At 38.8% G+C, this 23,655-nt stretch overlaps 1 protein-coding gene across 4 annotated transcripts in view; it reads right to left on the minus strand.

The window, feature by feature from the left end:
* Positions 1 to 3,970: 3,970 nt before the first annotated feature.
* Positions 3,971 to 23,655, minus strand: part of alkal1 (ALK and LTK ligand 1) — a 56,247-nt gene continuing 36,562 nt past the window's right edge. For all 4 annotated transcript variants that reach the window (XM_072570517.1, XM_072570515.1, XM_072570513.1 and 1 more), the window contains 2 exons: positions 14,126 to 14,200; positions 3,971 to 5,058 (listed from right to left, as the gene is read on the minus strand). In XM_072570517.1, coding sequence (XP_072426618.1) covers positions 14,136 to 14,200 — 65 coding nt within the window. In that variant the 3' untranslated portion in view covers positions 3,971 to 5,058; positions 14,126 to 14,135. The remainder of the gene's footprint in view (positions 5,059 to 14,125; positions 14,201 to 23,655) is intronic.

Genomic DNA, 23,655 nt, shown 5'->3' on the forward strand with positions numbered 1-23,655 from the left:
TTCTGCTCTTGCCGATGGGAGTTGGAGGTGGGAAATGCATATGTGAGGAGATGACATTGCTGAACTCCATTGCTTTCAGCTCCACTAAACCGATGTTCTAGATGGGAAGCTTCATGGTTGACCCACCCATTGCCAATTGAGACACTTAAATGGCCAATTAATGAACATTTTTAGTCCAGCTGCAGCTGGTAGAGAAATTCTAAAGACTCACAACTCTCCAAGTAATAACATTTCTCCTAATCTTGGACCTAAATAGTATCCTCCCTATCTTTACATTGTGTCCCCTGCTTCCCCAACCATTGAAAAAGTAGTCACCTACATGGAACATGAGAAGCAACTGGAAATCAAGTGCAAACTAGTCTCACTTGCAGCCTGCCTATGATGAATAATAACTCATTAAGGATGAAGGAATATTTTGCTGTGACCATTTAATATGACACTGAGATGCAAGAAATTGTTCTGTAGTTTTTGCAAGGAGTGAAAACTGGATGTAGCATGAGAAAAAATGAAGAAAGGAGACATTGAAGTGAGACTGTTCAAAACACATTCATTTCCCGCCTTCAAACATGTCCCCATCTGCCCCTCAGTCCTTCAAAATCGCACATTAATGTTGTATGTTATAGTACTCATGACCAGTTTGTGGTTCTGGTCAAACGTTGCCACCAATCTTGCTTTCTATACAATTTAAGAGCCCATTTATTTAGTAGTATTAAAGAAAAGACAAGTCTAAACAAGTCTGATAAGTCTGAACAAGATGAGATTGTTTTAACAGATAGCAACAGGTACAAGTTACATGGTTTGTTAGTAATTATCATTAAGACAATTAAAATCCAAAGATAACACCTCTAATACCATTGAGAGCTGGAGTTAGATTCCACAATACTCCACATAAAACTGTATCATCTCATGAGACTAGATGGAGCCTACTACATTCTTCAGCAGTAACCATTTCTAAACCATTTCCTTATGCAACAGTTCTGTTGCTGCAGAAGGATATTATTTGATGAAGTCTTCTTAAATCTTCAACTTCGTCCCCAAACATCTGAGCAGTCACAGCAGAGTAGCCACTCTAGATAATGGTGTTATCCTTTCAGTTTTCAAACTCATTTTTATGCAACATAAGCATTATTTTAAAGTTCAATTCTCCATTTTTATAAATTTTACATGCTGGTTGTCAAATGAACTTCGGGGTTTCAATGACTGGCAGAATAAACATTAAATATGAACAATGGGTGCTCGTAAAAGGGATGAATTATTGAATATAAAAGTGTTTTATACAGTGGTCTGGTTCATGTGGTTTAGATTCTGCACTGGATACTGTTCTGCCTCTGTTTGGCTTGGATCATTCCCACATTGACAGGCAATAGGATCTCTGTTGTTGATTTTGGAATTGGGAACCAATTGTAATAGCTACACATTTGAGGATAATACAAAGTTATGTGGAAATATGTGTGAAGGGAAGACATAAAATGATTTCAAGAGTATTTGTGCAGGCTTAGTGAATGAGCAAGTATATGGCAGATATAGTATGTGGAAAAATGTGAGGCCATGCACTTTGATACGAGAAATAGATGTGCAAATTATTTCATAAATGGTGATTCAGTTGGAAGCTTTGGATATACAAAGCAACCTAGGTGTCCTTATCCATAAAACAATGAAGGCAAACGCGTCAGTACAGCAAACTATTAAGAAGGCTGGTGAAATGTTAGCCCTTATCACAAAAGGATTTAAGTATTCAAGTACTCAGTTGCTTCAATTGTAAAAGATTTTAGTTAGATCGCAGCTGGAGTACTGTGCGCAGTTTTGGTCTCCTCATATCAGAGAAAATATTATTGCCACAGAGAGAATGCAGTTAAGTATCATCAGATTTGTTCCTGTGATAATAGAACACAACATCAGCACAAAGACCTGAGGAATCTTTTATCATCTCCACAAATACAAGGAGGATGGAAGTAGCAGAGTGAAATGAAAGCAAGTAGGTAAAGATGAGAAGGGACAGTTGGAAATGATCCAAGATGTCCTCCTCAGGGTAGAAAGAAGGTAGTGTGGGTGAAAGTAATGCCCAAAGAACTAATGCTTTCTTTGTCTCAATGTGATGCAGATTGCAGGAGAATTTGTATAGGCAGTCACCTCAAAGATACAAACCCTGACTGAGAGGGGAACAGGCCAAATTGGAATTCTAACTGCAGCTGTGAGTTTAAGTATAAACACTGCTGTGAGTATGGAGGAGTTAAATATGATCCGTGAGATTTATAAGCAATTCTTCCAAAAGGAAAAATAATTCCTTATTTCTCAAAGTAAGTAACTTAAATTGTTAGTTTTACTAATGGATATAGGAGTCACTCAAATTTTTTTGCTGGTTAAAGGCATACCTTTTCCCACTGGAGAATGTGTTGAAAGCCAAGATTTTAATGGATGCGTTAACTCTCACCTAACCCTATCACAGGGAAAATAACTGTACATTTGTATACATTTGTAATGTAACCTTATGTCTAAAATGCTTCTTAGAGGGGGTGTCTGCAGTTTGCCTGCTGACAGAATCAATCTATTCCCAGACAAAGTTTTGGCAAATGTTAAGTTAGAAACTTGTCTAGCTGACACAGAAATGTCAAGTGAGGTCAAGGACACATAACACTGCAGAAAATGTTTCCAAGAATTTTTGCTTCATGTGCAAGTAGTGGAGCAATGGCTAAACAAGTTCTGTCATTGGAGGTCAAATTGGAACCACAGGCAGATATTTGGTTATCTGAAACTTTTGGATTTGAATAAACCATAGAAAATGTTCAGCAAGTCTTTTCTGATTGCTGCTCAGCAAGCTAATCCAGAAATAAACCAAGTAGCATTGTTGATTCAAATTAAAGCTGAAGACGAAAGGGTTTTGGTATAGAGTCAATCGCCAGAGACTTTTCCCCAGGGCAGGATTGAGTGGTATGAGGAGTCATAGTTTGAAGATATTAGGAGGAAGGTATAAAGGAGACGTCAGAGGTAGGTTCTTTATGCAGAGAGTTGTGAGTGCATGGAATGTGTTTCCAGCTGTGGTGGTGGAAGCAGAGTCACTAGGGACATTTAAGTGACTGCTGAACATTGCACATGGATAGCAGTGAGTTGAGGGGTGCGTAAGTTAAGTTATTATATTTTACATTAGGATTAAACCTCAGCACTGGACTTTAATATGTTCTATGTTCTATGCAACTGTTTTAAAAATTGGGATTCTGATGAGGAACTAGAGGATCCCCTGTAGTTCTATGGGTAAGAGTTGGTTCTGATAACAATGTCACCAAAAGTCATCAGGAAACATCAAAAATAATCAAATAAATTATGTAATGACATCGGGAAGTCCAGCAGGCCTAAGCACACAGAAGTTGATATTTTACTGAGGGTTTGAAAAAGGATGTGGCACAGTTTTGTAAAACACTATGTTTTTGTAAAACAGGCTATGAATATGCCTTACATCTTTTTCTTTACCTTCAAGGTGAAGATGACCATGTTTATCATCTGGACAATTTGGGAGCCTTTCAGTGGCTATGCAATGGTTTTCTGAGGCTGATCTGTAGCTGGAAGAATCTGCTATATTAGGACAGAATGTCACAGAGATTGATTTTTTAAAATGAGTTGCTGGTATGGGGCGTCCCCTCTCAGCAGTTTTGATATGGATTTTTTAAAAATATCCTATTCAGAGATCTTGTGATACATCTCTGGAGCAGGTGGGACTTGAATCCAAACCTCTGGACCTCAGAGTCTCTGATGTATGCTTGTTTCCGAAAGTGGCTTGCTCAGTTGTATCAGATGCAAGATCCTGGGCAATCTCCTCCCAGGATTCAAAGTTGATATCAAAACTCACAAGTTCAGCATTCAGAGTACCTTTTGATCACCATACGTGTGCAGACTTAAATACTACATAGAAAACATTCTAAAAAACTTTAGAATACCAGAAAGCATTTTTCATTATTTCTATAATTTATTCCATAAATTGCTCTGTAGTATTCCAGTCTTTGCATTATCTACATTATTTGCAACATTTTACATGAGTGCCAGAACCATTGGTAATTCATAATAGCTACAAGATATGACTCCAAAGCATAGTTTGAGCTTAAATTCTCAATGTGCAGTACATTGCAAAAGAACTTTAGAACTAAAATAACATACCAATATTGTTTGTTACTTTTTGTAAGGAATAATGATTATTTTACACTCCTATTGAAGGTGAATTGCATTGCATTCAAGATCAGTGCAAATAATGAAAACAAGTCTAAGCAAAATTGTAGAGTTAAATACAATAACATAAATTGTCATAAAACAAAATCAGCACAACATCATCTTAGCTGATTCCAAATTGCAAAAAAAGGTCAAATTTAAAATACAATAATCAAACACTGACTACCAGCTGTGAGGAATGTTTTAAATTAGCAGCATGAAGACAAGTCACTGAAAAGGGATAAACCATTGACATCAACTGGGGAGTGTATAAAGAGAACATGTCTTCATGCATTAAACTTTTACTATGGTAACTACTGTGCCTTAATTTCAGTTGATCTAAAGAAGCTTTGAGAATCTCATAAATCTCTTTACTACACAAGGAAGAATGGAAGAATGATTTATATTTCCATAATTTTACCACTCTCTCTAATTCGAATACTGCTGTTTATTTGGCACTTCTGTTAAAATAACTGCTGACACTGGAACTTCACAGCCTTGATCTACTGCTGGCATGTTTTAAGCCACAACAATAAAATGAGAACCTATAAAGGCTACCACTTCATATCACAGAGATTTTCTGTAATTGATTACAATAGCTCATCAGTGCAGATCATTAAATACAAAGTATTTCAATAAATAATTGGTTTATTTGAATTCTATGTGATAATATTATAAATCAAGATATGTTTAATTAACATGAAAAGTGGAATGTTTTTGCACAAATATGAAAATAAAAAGCATTTAGTACTTTAATAAACAATGCTGTAAACCAAAACAACATCAGCGATAATTCAAATCCATCTTGGGAAATTCTCAAGGCACTTCCTAGGCAAATCACATTTCCATCTTCAATGATTTGGTCTGCAAGAAAATGAAAATCAGCAATTTAGGGTGTACCACTATTTACATATTTTTAATCGCGTAACCTGTGCATGCATTTATTGCATTGCCTTTTTTTAGAAAGTAACTTAGTATAAAATGTTAACTTAGTTGGGATCTCTGAACACAGTGCTGGTGGGATTTCAGAGCTAGCCATCTTGCTATTCAGAGTTGGAAACCAATTGGAGATGAAACTGGATCATCTAGTAACTAATATATTTTGCCAATATTTCCTATGCTATAATTCCATTGTGTTTTTCTTTTTTCTATTCACATGCCCTTTTTTAATGTTTCCTCTGCCATGTTTTTTCATCATCTACAATACTTGCAAATTCTTTTGTTTGTTTTATTTCTTTCCATCATCTTCCCCTCGAGCTTCTGTATTATCTAAGAGCTTTATTGGAGAACAATTTATTGGTCAATTAATTCATAAACCTTCTGTGACAAGAGTACTGACTATTCTCTTTTCATCAAATTCATGGAGTCAGAGAGATGCATAGCATGGAAACAGACCCTTCAATAAACTCGGCAGAAGTGGGTACTGCAGATGCTGGAGATCAGAGTGATGAAGGGCTTTTGCCCGAAACGTCAATTTTACCTGCTCCTCAGATGCTGCCCGACCTGCTGTGCATTTCTAGCACCACTCTAATCTTGACTCTTCAATAAACTCATCCATTATGACCAGATATCCTAAACTAATCCAATCCCATTTGTCAGCACTTGACCCATATCCTTCTAAACCCTTTCTATTCATGTACCATCCATATGTCTATTAAATGTAGTAATTACACCAGCCTCCACCACTTCCTCTGGCAGCTCATTCTGTACATGCACCACCCTCTTTGTGAAAAAGTTGCCCCTTTGGTCCCCTTTTAAATCTTTCTCCTCTCATTCTTCCTTTCCATACTATATTCCAACTAACTGTTCTGGTAAGGAACTTAAGTGGGTAGATGGAATTGAGATACTGATCAAACAGATTATATCAATCAACTAATCCAATGGCCTTCATTAAAGTAGAGACTTATATCTGATATAATAGAAGTATTGAAAATTATGGAGGATGGACCAGAGTAGAAAGGAACTAATGAATATAAACTGGATTTGCACAGGAAGGCAGCAAAGATTGGGTCACAAGCTAATAATGACACCCAAGTCTGAATGTCTGAGGGTTACTGGATATTAGAAATGTAAGAACAGAAGTAGGTCATTCAGGACTTGAGCCTGCATTGCCATTCAATGAGACCTTGGGTGATCTGTGGCATAACTCCATTTGGGCCAATATCCCTTGTTTTGATTGCTTAATAAAAGTTTTGTCAATTTCAAATTTAAACTTAACTGTTGATTTAGTATTGGCTGCTGTTTAAGGAAGAGATTTCCAAATCTCCACTACTCTTTGCATGTAGAAGTGTTTTCTAACATCTCTTTTGAATGGCCTGGTCCTAATTCCCAGACTATGCCCCCAGGTTCTACAATTTTCAACTAGTGGAAATAATTTGTCTTTATCTGCCCTGTTTTATTCCCTGTTTATATCCTTAAAAACCTTAATGAGATCATTAAATGACCTTCTAAATTCTTGATAATAAAAGCTTGATTTGTCTAATCTCTCTTCATAACTTAACTCCTGAAGTCCAGGTATAATCCTTTTAAACCTGCGCCAAGCTCTTCCCTGGGCCAAAAAACATTCTTCCTAAGGTATGTTATACAGATCTGCTCACAGAACTCGAAATGGGTCTAATTATGGTTTTGTATAACTGCAGCATAATGTCTGTATTCTTATATTCCAGCCTTTAAATATGAATGCCAGCATTCCTTTAACTTTCATGACTATTTTCACATCTGTTTGTGGCATCTTAAAGAGATATGCACCTGAACCCTCAAATCTCATTTGCGATCCACTGAATTTAACTTTGTGCCTTCTAAAAATACCCTGATCTATAGGCTTCTAGAAGTACATATAAACTTACCTCTGTCCACCACCTCTGTTACCACTTCAAAAAATTCAATGAGACTTTTTAGGCATAACCTACCCTTCATGAATCCATGCTGACTCTCCCTAATTAACTGAAATTTTATGAGGAGATCAGTTCCTTATCTTTGATTATGGACTCCAACAATTTCACCAACCAGAGATGTCAGGCTAACTGGTCTGTATTCCCTGGTTTCATGCTGTCAACATTCTTAAAGAGAAAAATGAAATGAACAAATTTCTAATCCCCTGAGGTACAACTCCTAAATCCAGGGAACTCTGAAAGATTATAGTTAGGACATATTTGTCTTTAGGTCTCATAAGTGTAAAACAAATGAGCTGCATATTGTTCTCAGGATCACCATTCACGGTCATCACAAAATCTGCGAGCTTTGGTATTAGGTGAGTTCATAGATAAGCTCTGAGTAAACAGAAAAAAGTGAGAGAAGAGAGATATTGGTTGTCAGTTCTTTGAATGGTCATAAATTTACCTTTGAGAAAAATATATTTAAAATTGCTCGTAACTTTGAAATCATTGACATGCTGTTTGCAGTCCTGTGTTTATTCCTCAAGATTTAATTTCTGCAAACTTTTTCAGTTCTACTATTGTTTGCTCAGTAACACCATAGACAGAAACATCTCAATTCAGGGCCAGGGGAAAAAACATTAGAGAAACTCATACTACTAATATAACCATGCTTGTTGCAGCGTCATTTTTAGGGTGTGGCTTTTTTTCTATTACACGACTATACATTATTTTTGCAATATTATCATAGACTTTTTTTGTAATCTGGAAAATCATAGTTACATCATTGCAATTCCGTGAGAACACAGGAAGATAAGATTTATTCATATAAAACCTTGACCAGAATTTTCCTCAGAGCTGTAATCACCACGGTAGCCTTCCCAGGGGTGGTGTGGAAACCTTATTTTCAAGCATGTCTTTCCTAATCACTGCCAAGAAAAGACATGTCCAAAGCAAATGTGTAACATAATGGTCTGATAGCCTCTGTTGTGCAGCTACTAGAAATTATTTGGAAAATACCTTCAAAAGATTGCAGAGAGTTAACGACACAGAAATAAGACTGTTCAGTCCATCCAATTTATGTTACACACATACTTCTTTCCACTTTGCCTCAGGTAAGCCTTCATTAAATCAACCAACTGCCAAATGTTGTAAATGTGCTAAATGTTGTTAACTCTTTTAAAATTACCAGCAATAACTCATTGCTTCCAATTAAAACAAGATAATAGAGGGAAAATCCTTAAAGCAATCCTTAAATCATAATGCTGCACTAACTGAGGATCATTGTTTATGTTGCTGACAGTAGGCCAAAGTTATGCATTGGCAACTGCAATGGTCATATCTTTTAGCATGGTTGTACTGAATAAAGCTGAAATTACTAACATATTATTAATCACTGAGGTTCAGGGCAGAGAGATGCTCTCAAAACACCTCCTGCTCTCAAAACACCTCCTGCTTTGCATTTCCTCTGTTCTTTTACCCCACCATTGAGAAGTCAAAAAGGAATGAATACCATTGTCTGGGACCAACCACTTTGTGTACTAAACCTACTTCAAATCTATTGTCATGTAGTATCTTAAGTATGCTAATAACTTGTTCAATCACACATCCAATAGGAACATGGTACTGCTGCAATTCATTGGTCAGATTTATCATGGGTGTTTTTCTTCAAGTTTGAAGTAACATAATGTATCCTTGGTTTCTTTACAGCCAATTCTATTAACATGTGCAGGTTCAGGATGCCAGTGGGATTGATCTGCCTAAGCATAAAAGCAACATGGCAGCTTCCCAGGAATTTTTTTATGTACCTGTATAAAGGGAAAGGCACTTTTTTTCCCAAAATTGACTCGCTGCTCTTGTTGAAAGCTAGTCAGAGACACAAACCAGTGCACTGCATCATTTGAACTGGTGCTATCACAAAGTTCAAATAATGGGTTATGTGGGAAAATAAACTTTTAAGTACTGTGGGTGCTTTCATGAGACCTGGATGTATCTCCAGCATACCCTTGGAAGGGTCCAAAGGTTAAAAAGTTGGAGATGTTGCAGATTTTGACAAACATTGGTAATGTGTGTCAAGTCCAGCAGGGAGTAGGTCTTTTTCTATATGGCTGCTCACCATCTAACATTGTGCCTTTGGAAGCACTGTTGTTTTAACAAATCAAAAGAACTTAAGCCTTGACTTTTGAACTGTTGGTTGTGAATATGGATAGTGCCTCCTGTGAGCTTCAGCTCTCTGTTCTTTACTGCTGCAAACGTCTCAAGAGCAACTGATGCTGTTGCTGCTGTGTCTAGTGTTGATCCTATTGCTCTTCACTGAGGGTTCAAATTAGGCTCTTAAGTAGCTGAGGAAGTACACCCACTTTGCTGTGATTCAGAAAACCTCATGAACTACAGAAAGTAAGCTCTCCAAAAATATTGAATAAACTGTTAACACCTATTGGCAATGAAAGCAATGGCAAGTACTGAAATATTTAGTGTACTATGAAAATGCATTCAAATCAATCCCTCATTTGCTGCTGCATTCTCACCTTGCTTTCAACAATGTGTTTTAAGAAAGTTGGGATGCCATGTGAAATTTACATTTATGTTAAAATGTCATTCCAATTAAGCAACTCCCTTGTTAATAAATAATTTTACTAGCGATCTTTGAGAAGACTTGTTGCTCAGGTTGATGATATGGTATAAGTTAGCTCGCTGAGCTTGAAGACGTTTTGTCACCATATTAGGTAACATCATCAGTGAGAGGCTCCAGTGAAGAGCTGGTGGAACTTCTATTTATAGGTCTTGGTTTCTTAAGGTGGGTGACGTCATTTCCAGTTCTTTTTTCCAAGGTAAAGTAAATGGGGTCTAAATCGATGTGTTTATTGATGGAGTTCCAGTCAGAATGCCAGGCCTCTATGAATTGTTGTGTGTGTCTTTGTTCGCTTGTCCTATGATGTGTTCATTGTCCCAGGCAAAGTGGTGTCCTTCTTTGTCTGTATGTATGGAAACTAGTGATAGTGGGTTGTGTCTTTTGGTGGCTAGTTGGTGTTTTTGTATCCTTTTCTTGCATGGCATTTTGTAAATTACACTAATTTTGCTGGTAGTATTTTATTCTTCCAAGGTGATTACAAACAGCCTGACACAATCAAGTCAAGAGTGTAACTTGGGGTGTTGAAACCTGATTCCCAGTGTTTTCTTTGGACTTAACTTCCCACCATTCCCAAACCAATTACTTCAAAGTTAACATTCTGCAATGCCTACAGAACTCTGCTCACAGTGTTCTGCCTACAGTGTTCTGATATAGGGAGAAGTAGTATATCAAAATCTTCTATGTTGTTACATATTTTTCTCTCATGGTTCCCTGCTCAGTGATTTGTCTGCTTGATCCTCTTCTGCTCTTCTGCTCAGTAACTCTTGGAATATTAGATTGCAGAGTGAATTTGGATATGAGCACATTACAAAATGTGTGCACTGCAATCCTTGCCTTCTAAATGTGTAGGTTCTTTTGGGAGTTTACATGGTCCAGTTTGTAGCAATCTTCAGGTCAAATGAAAAGAGTCATACAGAGTAAACAAGATGTAGTGTATTGGATCCATGCAATTACTTACTTGTTGCAAAAGTATGCTACGTGGAGAGGGGAGGGATGGCATTTTCTATTTTGCATGAGTGTAGGAATGAGCATGTTGGATGGTCACTAGCACAGTGTTCACACTGATGAGGTAACTCACTAAACAAAGGCAAAGAAAACAATACAGCACAGGAAAAAAGCCCTTCAGCCCACCAAGCCTGCTCCAATTTCTAATCCTTACTTAGACCCACTACTTATTGCCTATGCACTGTATCTATCCCTCGGTTCACCTCACATGTATGGGTCAATCAAGATATACATTAAGCATTGCTAATGTGCCTGCTTCCACCACCTCTACTAGCAGTGCATTCCAGGCACTCACCACCCTGTGTATGAAAACTTCTCCCTGCACCTCTCCCTTAAATATTCCCCTTCTCACCTTGAACCTTTGCACTGTTGTAGTTGACCTTTCCAACCTTGGAAAAAAAAAGACTGACTATCCATCCTATCTGCACCTCTCACAATTTTGTTAAGTTCTATCAGGTTGGTCCTCAGCCTCCATTTTTCCAGTCATTCAAGTTTATCCAACCTTTCTCCATAACTGTAACCCTCCAGACCAGGCAACATCCTGATAAACCTTCTCTGCCCCCTCTCCAAGGCATCCACGAACTTCAGGTAGTGTGGCGACCAGAACTGCACACAATATTTCCCATGTAAACTATGGATGTTTCAGGTGGCTCACCATGTCACCTGCTAATCTGCTCATGAAGAGCTAACAAATAAACTAAGGTTGCTGAGTCATAAGCATTGACACTATGATCAGATCTCAGAAATTGTCAACTAATCAGAGCTAACAGATTCTTAGTCCTAATGACTGCTATTCATGGTTGACTTTTCTTATGATCTATTAATGCACTGCTTAGTTTGAAGGGTGAGGGCTGTGGACAGGATGGAAGGGGGGAAGTCAAAGAAGTCAAAGGTTTTCAAAGGTCAACCATTTTCCTTGCATTGTGCCTTGAATTGCCTTTCACCTGCTGTCATTCACCCCCAACTCTGACATTACTATCCCTGTATGCCCTCTGCACTGCCCAATCAATTGCTGAGCTACTTACATTCATGTCTTGTAATACCTGCCACCTTCTCATTCTAGGTGGAAAAAAGAAACTTGGATGTAAGAACTGCTAAGAGTGCTAGTGAGATGAGTAGGGTAGATGAGAGATATGAAGAGCATTTTTTATCAAAAGGGAGACCACGTCCTTCTTGTTCAAATGACACTACTAAGCTCATACAATTTTAAGGGTCATAGGAGCTACTCAAACTCTTCTGTGGAGAAATATATAATCTTTCCTCCAGAGAATGTATTGTAGAGGCAGTAGATGGAAGTGGAAAGTATATATCAGTTCCATTGTATAAATTAAAATTAGAATGTGACTTGCTGTGCAGAACAGTGACAACACAATGGTTGTTAAGAAATCACCCATGGATGGAGTTGACTTACTCCTAGGAACTGATTTGGCTGGAGTGAAGGTTATAGCTAAATCTGTATCCATGGTAAGTTTGAATGATAAGAGATGGCATAGTTACAGGAATGCATTCCAAATATATTTCCATGGCTCATGTTGACCCAAGTAATGGCCTAATCATATTATTATTGGACTATTATTCAAGAGACCCAGGTAATGTTCTCGAAACCTGGGTTTGAATCTCACCATGGTAGATGATGAAATTTGAATTTAATAAATATCTGGAATTAAGAGTTTAATGATGGCCATGAATATATTGTTAATTGTAAAAAAAAAACCATTTGGTTCACTCATGTCCTTAAGGGAAGGAAACTGCCATCCTTAACTGGTCTGGCCTACATTTGACTCCAGACACACAGCAATGTGGGTTGACTCTTAACTGCCTTCTGGGCAATTAGGAATGGGCAATAAATGCTGGCCAGGCCAGCAAAGTCCTCATCCATGAATGAATTTAAAAAATCAGAGATTGAAACAATGCCATAAGCAGATACTAGAATTAGGTTTTGAGATTGTTGAGTTGCCTGCTGAGCTGGTCAGCTGTTCACAGACATTTTGTCACTATTCAAGGTAACATCATCAACATCATCAGTGAAGCTCCAGTGAAGCCAGATACTAGAATTGTTGAAACTATTTTTAAGGATGGGGATAATTTGCAAAAACTGTTTCGTCTGTCTTTGTTAACTGGGGTTTAGAAAGCAGATCCAGAGTTAGCAGGTTAACATTGTCAGCTTACATTAAGGCTGAGACTGGAAGAGATCCAGAGTGTTGATTAATGAAAAACAGGCTTCTACTGAGGAAGTGGGACACCCTTACTGACCTGATGAGGAATGGATAGTTGTTTATCAGATAGTGGTACTGCCCAAATATCCTAGGAAGACATTTCAAAGAGCACATGAAATTCCTATGGCAAACTAATTTGGAATACAATCATTTTACATGGCCAAACGTTCCTAAGTGCACTTTTGGAAAACATGCCATTCATAGCAGGTAGTGGTATGACATTATGACTGGATCTCAGAAACTGTTAACTAATCAGAACCAGCAGTTTCTTAGTCCTAATGTCTGCCATTTGTGGTTTACTTTTCTTATGATCTATTAACCCACTGCTTAACTTGAAGGGTAAGGTTTGTGGATAGGGTGAAGAAAGCATTTGATATGTTTAACATATGATCAAAGTAACAACTTTAATATCCATGCCATACTTGAAAAACTGTTCAATCAAGTGTTAGTGGATTGTATAGGACCATTACAAAATAAAACACAACATTAGTCTATCCTAACAGTTATGGTTGACAGTTATGGTTGACAATTTGATTCCCAGAAGCTATTCTGATAACAGCGACTACATCTAATGTAATAATGGTAGGATTAATTCCATTTTTAAAATATATACCAACTCATTACAACTGTATTAGAACATTTACTTTAGGTCTAAATTTTTTCAGGACAAAAGCAGCAATCTGAATGTGAACCAGTTGAACTACACTGTCTGTCATCTGCAAACACGGAATTTTACTGCGTTACAGTTAGTCTCTGAATAAATTATGTTGTCACAAATACATGATTAGGCAAAAGAGTAGATTTCTGGTTCTTTGTTACCAGAGATTCCCTGATTGAATCTGCTAGACTTAGTCCATTTCATTTGATCTATGGTCATAAGTTGTTTGTTAGAATTGATTCATGAGAAATTCTCAAGGCAAAGAGATGACTCTTCCATGTTGAAAGATCTGTCTACATATCTAGAGAGTCATTCTAGAGTGACACTAGTGCTTATCCTTCATGGAAAGTACTGATCTAGTCCGTATCCAAAATAAAATATAGTAAATTTACAACCTTTCAGAGTTTTTCAAATTAACACCCCCAATAACTCTGAATATTCCAGCAGCTTTGCCCATCACTGGGATTCCAGGTTTACTGGGTTTACATGACAGAATCAGGGAATTTCAACACTTATAGCTAAGATCATAGTATACATATATACTTACGTGGCAATATTCAGTGTTGTGCACACAATGGGCTCATAGCTAATCTTGTTAGCAACCTTGCACATCTTTTATAGTCTGAAACAAAACACAGCATGAAATTTTAATTACTTAGACAGCAATTACTTATATGAACAATTTTATTCAAAATCTAGTGGAATTCTTGAACATTTTTAATCAGTTGCTAAAATTTAATGTAAAACTGAACCTGGTCCAGAAAGCTAAGAAGTTATGAATAATCTTCAATATTGTTTTTTTGTCATCTAATATTTTGCGTCCAATTCCAGACACCACATTTTAGGAAGAGAATAAAGGCTTTAGAAAGGGTGTAGAAAAATTTCCAAGAATATTCCAGATATGAGGGATGTCAGTTACAAGTATGGTCATCTTTGTTGAGAATTGAAAGTTGTGAGGAAATTTAAACAAAATGTTCAAACTCATGAGGAATTTAGATAAAATACACGAGGAGATACTTTTCCTATTTGCAGAGTGTTTAAGCACCAGAGAATGGACATCAATTTGAAGTGCTTTACAAAGAACCTGAAACAACATGAAGAAAAACATTTTTATATAACAAATGGTTATAGTCTAAAATGCTGTATCAGAAAGGGTTGTGGAGTCAAAGTAAATGGGGCTTTTCAAAGGGTATTGAATAAATAATTAAGCACGTGAAAGAAAAAAATGCATGTTAATAGGAAGAGACTGAGAATTTTTAGTTGAACAAACTATCTTGAACATAAAGTCACCATAGTCCTACTAGACCACAGGGCTGCTCACTAAGGTCACTACACCTCAGGTGAGGGGAAAAGTTGAAGATAATCCCTTAGTAACTTCAGCCAGTCTGGGAATTGAATCCATGCTATTGGCATCATTCTACCTTACAAACTAGTTGTCCAGCCATCTAAGAGAAAGTGAGGACTACAGATGCTAAAGATCAGAGTCGAGAGAGTAGTGCTGGAAATACACAGCTGGTCAGGCAGCATCTGACAAGGAGAATTGATGTTTCGGGCAACAGCCCTTCATCAGGAATGAGGCTAAGCTAACTGACCCTCTAAATTAATGAACAGAATACAAAACAGAATATTTTTTAAAATTAATGTCAATGGGTTAAGGCCTTTTAAATTTGAAAACAAGATATTTATGTAATTACTTTCATATGCTCAGAATGTCCCAGATTGTTTTTTAAATGAAGTAATTTTTCAGTGTGGTTATTATTATAATATTAAATAGGCAAAAGTTCTTTTTCAAAGACCATGAAGGAAATGCAACTTACACCTTATTTCCAGCAGAAATTATATGATGCACACAAAGGTGTCAGCCTGAAGTCCAATCTAAAATCATGAAACTTGAGAATTTTGTCATTTATATAAATGATTTGGACGTGAACATAGGAGGCAGATGACACTAAAATTGCTGGTGTAGTGGACAGTGTAGAAGATTACTCATATCACTATGAGACCTTGATCAGATGGACCTATGGGCATCTGGATGGATATATGAATGAGAAGGGTTTAGAAGGATATGGGCCAAATGCTGGCAAATGGGACTAGATTAATTCAGGATATCTGGTCAGCATGGGTGAGTGGACAGAAGGGTCTGTTTCCATGCTGTATATCTCTATGGCTCAATAACTGAACACTCATGTGTAGTACAACTTGTTATTGAAACCTGACAAATTCCAGCCAGTTCTGTCTTCATCTGTCTGGTAGGTCTTCAGATGGGAGGAAAAGAATTGGCAAAGGGAGTCTGGCGTTGGTTAAAGTATTTTGAAATGCCAGATGGAGCACTCTTACTCTTTCTGGCTCCACACAAAAGAAAGCATAAGTATGATCCAAACATCTTAAAATGACCTTCTCAGTCACTTTAAGGTTAGTGGGTTAGGATACTGAAAATCTGAATAGGGTATGTACAATTCATGCGCTGCCCGAGTGTTAACTAATATCAATTAGAGTCATAGAGATGTACAGCATGGGAACAGACCCTTTGGTCCAACCCGTCCATGCCGACCAGATATCCCAACCCAATCTAGTCCCACCTGCCAGCACCCGGCCCATATTCCTCCAAACTCTTTCTATTCATATACCCATCCAAATGTTCCAATTGTACAGCCTCCACCACTTCCCCTGGCAGTTCATTCCATACACATACCACCCTCTGTGTGAAAAGGTTGCCCCGTAGTTCTCTTTTATATATTTTCCCTCTCACTCCAAACCTATATCCTCTAGTTCTGGATTGCCTGATCCCAGGGAAAAGACTTTGTCTATTTATCCCATCCATGCCCCTCATTATTTTGTAAACCTCTATAAGGTCATCCCTCAGCCTCTGACGCTCCAGGGAAAACAGCCCCAGCCTGTTTAGCCTCTCCCTATAACTCAATCCTCCAACTCTGGCAACATCCTTGTAAATCTTTTCTGAACCCTTTCAAGTTTCACAACATCTTTCCGATAGGAAGGGGACCAGAATTGCATGCAATATTCTGACAGTGGCCTAACCAATGTCCTGTACAGCCACAACATGACCTCCCAACTACTGTACTCAATACTCTGACCAACAAAAGAAAGCATACCAAACGCCTTCTTCACTATCCTTTCTACCTGCGACTCCACTTTCAAAGAGCTATGACCATGTACTCCAAGGTCTGTTTGTTCAGTAACACTCCCAAGGACATTACCATTAAATGTATAAGTCCTGCTAAGATTTGCTTTCCTGAAATGCAGCACCTCAGATTTATCTGAATTAAACTCCATCTGCCACTTCTCAGCCCATTGGCCCATCTGGTCAAGATCCTGTTGTAATCTGAGGTAACCCTCTTCGCTGTCCACTACCCCTCCAATTTTGGTGTCATCTGCAAACTTACTAACTGTACCTCTTACGCTCACATCCAAATCATTTACGTAAATGACAAAAATTAGAGGACCCAGCACCGATCCTTGTGGCACTCCACTGATCACAGGCTTCCAGTCTGAAAAACTACCCTCCGTCTTCTACCTTTGAGCCAGTTCTGTATCTAAATGGTTAGTTCTCCCTGTATTCCATGAGATCTAACCTTACTAATCAGTCTCCCATGGGGAACCTTGTCAAATGCCATACTGAAGTCTATATAGATCACATCTACCACTCTGCCCTCATCAATCCTCTTTGTTATTTCCTCAAAAAACTGAAATCACGTTTGTGAGACATGATTTCCCGTGCACAAAGCCATGTTGACTATCCCAAATCAGTCCTTGCCTTTCCAACTCCATGTATATACTGTCCCTCAGGATTCCTTCCAACAACTTGCCCACCACCGACATCAGGCTCACTGGTCTATAGTTCCCTGACTTGTCTTTACAGCCCTTCTTAAGCAGTGGCACCACGTTAGCCACCCTCCAGTTTTCCGGCACCTCACCTGTGACTATCAATGATACAGGTATCTCAGCAAGAGTTCCAGCAATTACTTCTCTAGCTTCCCAGAGTTCTAGGGTACACCTGATCAGGTCCTGGGGATTTATCCACCTTTACCCGTTTCAAGACATCCAGCACTTCCTCCTCTGTAATATGAACATTTTGCAAGATGTCCATATTACAGAGCTGTCCATCTATTTCCCTACTGTCTAAATCTTCCATATACTTTTCCATAGTAAATACTAATGCAAAATACTCATTTAGTATCTCCCCCATATTCTGCGGCTCGACACAAAGGCCGCCTTGCTGATCTTTGAGGGGCCCTATTCTCTCCCTATTGATCCTTTTGTCCTTAATGTATTTGTAAAAACTCATTGGATTCTCCTTAACTCTATTTGCCAAAGCTACCTCATGTCACCTTTTTGCCCTCCTGATTTCTCTCTTAAGTATCCTCCTACTTCCTTTATACTCTTCTAAGGATTCACTCAATCTATCCTGTCCTTACATATGCTTCCTTCTTTTTCTTAACCAAACCCTCAATTTCTTTAGTCTTCCAGCATTCCCTATATCTACCAGCCTTTCCTTTCACCCTGATAGGAATATACTTTCTTTGGATTCTCGTTATCTCATTTCTGAAGGCTTCCCATTTTCCAGTCGTCCCTTTACCTGCAAACATCTGCCTTCAATCAGTTTTCGAAAGTTCTTGCCTTCTACATCTTTGGTTTAGAACTTCAATTTTTAGATCTGGGTCTTGGGTCCTACATTCTCATTTTTTGGATTCCAAATGCCTAGTTCAAACAAACACCTTGCAGCCTCAAAGGTTGTCAGCTCCCAATTTGCTACCCAATGTATTTCTAGAAGTGAGTGAGCAAGGATGAACAATGACCAGAAATTAAAGAACCAAGAAAGTATCACACAGAGTCTCCAACCAACATTAACAGATCATAAGTTAGAACTCATTCAGTTGTTTAGACTTTTTTTTAATTGCAAACTCTTACTGCAAAACAGATAAAATGCCAATGACACAAGTTGAGGAAAATACGCAACTCCACACCCTGAAGCATTATTACTTAATGAGTTAGATTGTATGATGGACCAATAAATCTGGGTTTTGACATTATGTGGCAGAATCCATATGAAGAAAGCATGCATCATGGTAAATTTAGCAAAGCACAAGACAATTTAAAGGTTCTGCCCCATATCTGCAGACACATAAGGAAGGAGAACAGAGTAGCATCGTCAGGCAGTGAAAAACTCTGGATTAAGGCTCGGTCTCTTCACAGCAATGGATTCAAATAAAAATCCAAATCACTTCTGTCCCAGAATCATGTCATAACATGCCTGAAAAGTAATTTAAAAGGCAGGAGATGAATTCCGTATGGGATATTCAGTTTGTTGATCAGATTTTTCTTATCAACATGTTCAAGTATGTCTGGAGTAGGATGAGATTTGGACCCTGGTTTTCGAGTCCAAAGGTAGAAGCACCACGACTACACTATGGAGGCCCAGAATGTTTTGTATTCTGTTAAATAGCAAGAAAAGTTTTTTTTTAAATTGCATTTACCAGAACTGTTTCACATTGACAATGGCACCCAGATGTTATGTTGGCGTTTTGCTATAGTACTGCTTGACAACCAGCATTTAGTCATTACTGCAGACTGAAACAAGTTATAGTGTCTGTTTGTTTCAGTTTATCGTGGGAAAAGCAGGCATAAGATCATTGACTATGTCCTTGTATGGTAAAAACAATGACTGCAGATGCTGGAAACCAGATTCTGGATTAGTGGTGCTGGAAGAGCACAGCAGTTCAGGCAGCATCCAAGTAGCTTCGAAATCAACGTTTCAGGCAAAAGCCCTTCAATTGATGAAGGGCTTTTGCCCAAAACGTCGATTTCGAAGCTACTTGGATGCTGCCTGAACTGCTCTGCTCCTCCAGCACCACTAATCCAGAATATGTCCTTGTATGATCCTTCCATTTGTATTTGAATCATACAAAGCTATAGAACAAGAGACTGTTTGGTACATCATGTGCAGTCCATTCTTGCAAAATCTATCCAACTGTTCATACTATCCAAAGCATTGTTTGTTTCCCCTTATACCAGGTAAAAAAAAAACTGTGCACTCTGACTAAAATAAACCTAAGAACTGCAAATGCTGGAAATCTGAAACAAAACAGAAGTTACTTGAGAAATTCAGCTGATCTGAAGAACTGCCCCTGGACTTGAAACATTAAGTTTTCTCTCAAAAGATACTGCAAGACATGATGAGCTTCACCAGTGATTTCTGCATTTGCTTCTGCTCTCTGACTTCTGACTGTTGCAGGGATTTCTAATGTTAGAAATCAGCACATTCCAAAGATTAGAAGCAAAAATGATTCCAAACACAGCCAGTACTCTTTTGAAACTATTTGGTTTAAACCATTCCTTTCAAAGTGTAATGATATTGTAACTAATTGAAACTGGAATAATGTGACAGCATGTCTACTTTATACAATAATTTTGACAAACCATAATGACAATACAAAGGAGAATTCATTTGCAATGTACAACTTTGCATGTAAAGTGGGAGGAGGACATATCAATTTTTAAAAATTATACAAGGACATTGTCCCTTCACAAAATGGAATCTAATAGGTCAAATGAGTTCCTTTGTGATTTCTGTTCAGACACGGACAATATACCGGGGACATTACTTAAAAATGAAAACAGAATTCCGAGGTACTGACTGCCCCTCACCATTTCAATGAGAAGGATTTTGAAAATAATGACTTTTGAGACTTGCAGACCCCATGAAGCTGAAACTTCAATGAAGTCATTCAGTGAGGATGATTATAACTGCAAAGCTAATTAAATGTCAAGCATCCAATCACTGTGTTTCAATAACATTGATTCCAAACGACCGTGCGGACTAAGGCCTGTGCCAGAGTGAAACTTTAACAGCCTTGAGTATCCTATTCATTGTTGATAAAGGCCGGGTGGAAATTCTCTCAGGTTGAAGCAATGTTCCCTCGAGTATATAATGGAGAGAAGGTCAATAGTGAATCACACAGGTGTGCCTTCTATCTCCCAGGTGATCGCTCTAGCCCTTGTATACATGGCTGTATGAATGAGGGGCAAACATGTCTATAGCTCACTGGGAGGGTTTGCATGATAGAAGACAGAAGATAGAACATAGAACAGCACAGCACAGTTCAAGTCCTTCAGTCCACGATGTTGTGCCGAGCATTTATCTTAATCTAAGATCAACCAACCCTAAATACCCCTCAATTTACTGCTGGGTCCATGTGCATTTTTAGCAGTTGCTTAAATGTCCCTAATGTCTCTGACTCTATTGCCACCACTAACAGTGCACTCCACGTACCCACCACTCTCTGCATAAAGAACCTGCATCTGACATATCCCCATACCTTCCTCCAGTCACCTTAAAATTATGACTCCTAGTGACAGCCATTCCTGTCCTGGGAAAAGACTCTGGCTATCTACTCTACCTTTGTCTCTCATTACCTTGTACATCTCTATCAAATCACCTCTCTTCCTTCTTCTCTCCAGTGTGAAAAGCCCTAGCTCACTCAAACTCTCTTCATAAGACAAGCCCTTCAATCCAGACAGCATCCTGGTAAATCTCCTCTGCACCATCTCTAAAGCATCTACATCCTTTCTATAATGAGGAAACCAGAACTGGACACAATGTTCTAGGTGTAGTCTAACCAGTGTTTTATAGAGCTGCAGCAAAACCTCATGGTTCTCAAACTCAATCCCCCTGTTAATGAAAGCCAAACCACCATATGCCATCTTAACAACCCCATCAACTTGGGTGGCAACTTTGAGGGATCTATGTACGTGGACCCCATGATCCCACTGTTTCTCCACACTACCAAGAATTCTGTCTTTAACCCTGTATTCAGCATTCAAATTTGACCTTTCAAAATGAATCACTTCACATTTATCCAGGTTGAATTCTCTCTGCCACTTCTCAGCCCAGCTCTGCATCCAGTCAACGTCTTGTTGTAGCCTGCAACAGCCCTCAACACTATCTACAACACCAGCGACCTTTGTGTCATCGGCAAACTTACTAACCCACCCTTCTACTTCTTCATCCAAGTTATTTATAAGAACTACAAAGAGCAGAGGCCCAAGAACAGATCCCTGCAGCACAGCATTGGTCACCGACCTCCAGGCAGAATACTTTCCACCCACTACCATTCACTGTCTTCTTTTGGCCAGCCAATTCTGTATTCAGACAGCCAAATTTCCCTGTATTCCATACCTCCTAACTTTCTGAATGAGCCTACTATGGGGAACTTATCAAATGCCTTATTGAAATCCATATATTCCATATCCATCGCTCGATCTTCGTCATCTCATCTCATCATGTCCTCAAAGAACTCAATAAGGCTTGTGAGGCGTGACCTATCGCTCACAAAATCATGCTGACTATTTTTCATCAAACTATATTTTTCCAATCGCCATAAATCATATCTCTCAGAATCCTTTCCAGTACATTGCTTACCACAGATGTAAGACTGACTGGTCTGTAATTCCCAGAGATTTCCCTATTCCCTTCCTTGAACAGAAGAACAACATTCACCTCTTTCCGATCAGTCGTTACTACTCCTATGGAGAGTGTAGATGCACTGATCATCACCAGAGGCGCAGTAATCTCATTCCTCACCACCCTTAGTAACCTTGAATATATCGATCTGGCCTTGGGGACTTATCTATCTTGATGCTTCCCAAAGTTTCCAGCACATCTTCTTTCTTACTATCAATCTGTTCAAACCTATTAACTTGGTCCACATTGAAATATGTGAAATTCAAGATTTGACCAGATGTCCCATTGACAAAAGTGTTCAGGGTTAGACCGATAGCTGCAAAGTATATGCTAAACAAATTAATCCCTGCAATTTATTCACAGCTCACCTCATGCATTTTTGAGGGTCAGTCACATCAACTCAGCATATTTATGAGTTTGGGGCAGCTGAGTACTAGACAAAGGTAGCCCAGTGTTACATGCAGCAAAAGCCACAGCACCAAGATGCATCAGCCTCAGAGAAATGATAACAGCATGGACACTACCTGATGGGTTGGCATTTACAAGCCAGAAATTCACAACTTATGCCCAAAATACATTTCTGCACAAGGTACGGTGGTCAGAAATGCCATTGTTGATGATCTGGCACCATAAATCTGGCACCAATTTTACAACAATGTGTCAAGCATTGGTCTTGAATGCTTATTAAGCAACAGATAACAATGGTATCCTCACTGGATAGCTACGACACTCAGGTTTCCACATCAACCACACCGCCCTGTGGCCCAACATTTCAACTCTCCCTCCCACTCTGCCGAGGACATGGAGGTCCTAGGCCTCCTTCACTGCTGCTCCCTCACCACCAGACGCCTGGAGGAAGAACGCCTCATCTTCAGCCTCGGAACACTTCAACCCTAGGGCATCAATGTGGACTTCAACAGTTTCCTCATTTCCCCTTCTCCCACCTCACCACAGTTCCCAACTTCCAGCTCAGCACTGTCCCCATGACTTGTCCTACCTGCCTATCTTCTTTTCCACCGCTCCACTCCACCCTCCCCCCCCCCCGACCTATCATCTTCATCCCCTCCCCCACTCACCTATTGTACTCTATGCTACTTTCTCCCCACCCCCACCCTCCTCTCACTTATCTCTCCACACTTCAGGCTCTCTGCCTGTATTCCTGATGAAGGGCTTTTGCCCGAAACGTCAATTTTACTGCTCCCTGGATGCTGCCTGAACTTCTGTGCTCTTCCAGCACCACTCTAATCCAGAATCTCCACATCACTGCAGACTCTGCCCCAGACCTGCACGGCAATTCTTCTGCCTCTCCTCAAAGAAGTGGAGATTTTTATGACAGGTTAACTCCCTCCTGTTGTGACTGTTCTTCTCCATTGTCTGAGCTGAGATGTGTCACCTTTTTCTATAAAACCTTAAGTTATCTTGAGGATGTAACTTGAAAGAAGTTCTGGGATTTACAAACTTACTTATTAATCACTTGAAACCTTCAGCACTATTCTAAGTGATTAAAGGCTTAACAGAAATCTAGGTTCGCATCAGTTGTATGACACTTTGATCCTTTACCATAAATTCTGTGTCCTATGATCCTGCCCCACTAGCTA

The sequence above is a fragment of the Chiloscyllium punctatum genome, chromosome 5 (assembly GCF_047496795.1).
Source record: "Chiloscyllium punctatum isolate Juve2018m chromosome 5, sChiPun1.3, whole genome shotgun sequence".
NCBI classification, from domain to species: Eukaryota; Metazoa; Chordata; class Chondrichthyes; order Orectolobiformes; family Hemiscylliidae; genus Chiloscyllium; species Chiloscyllium punctatum.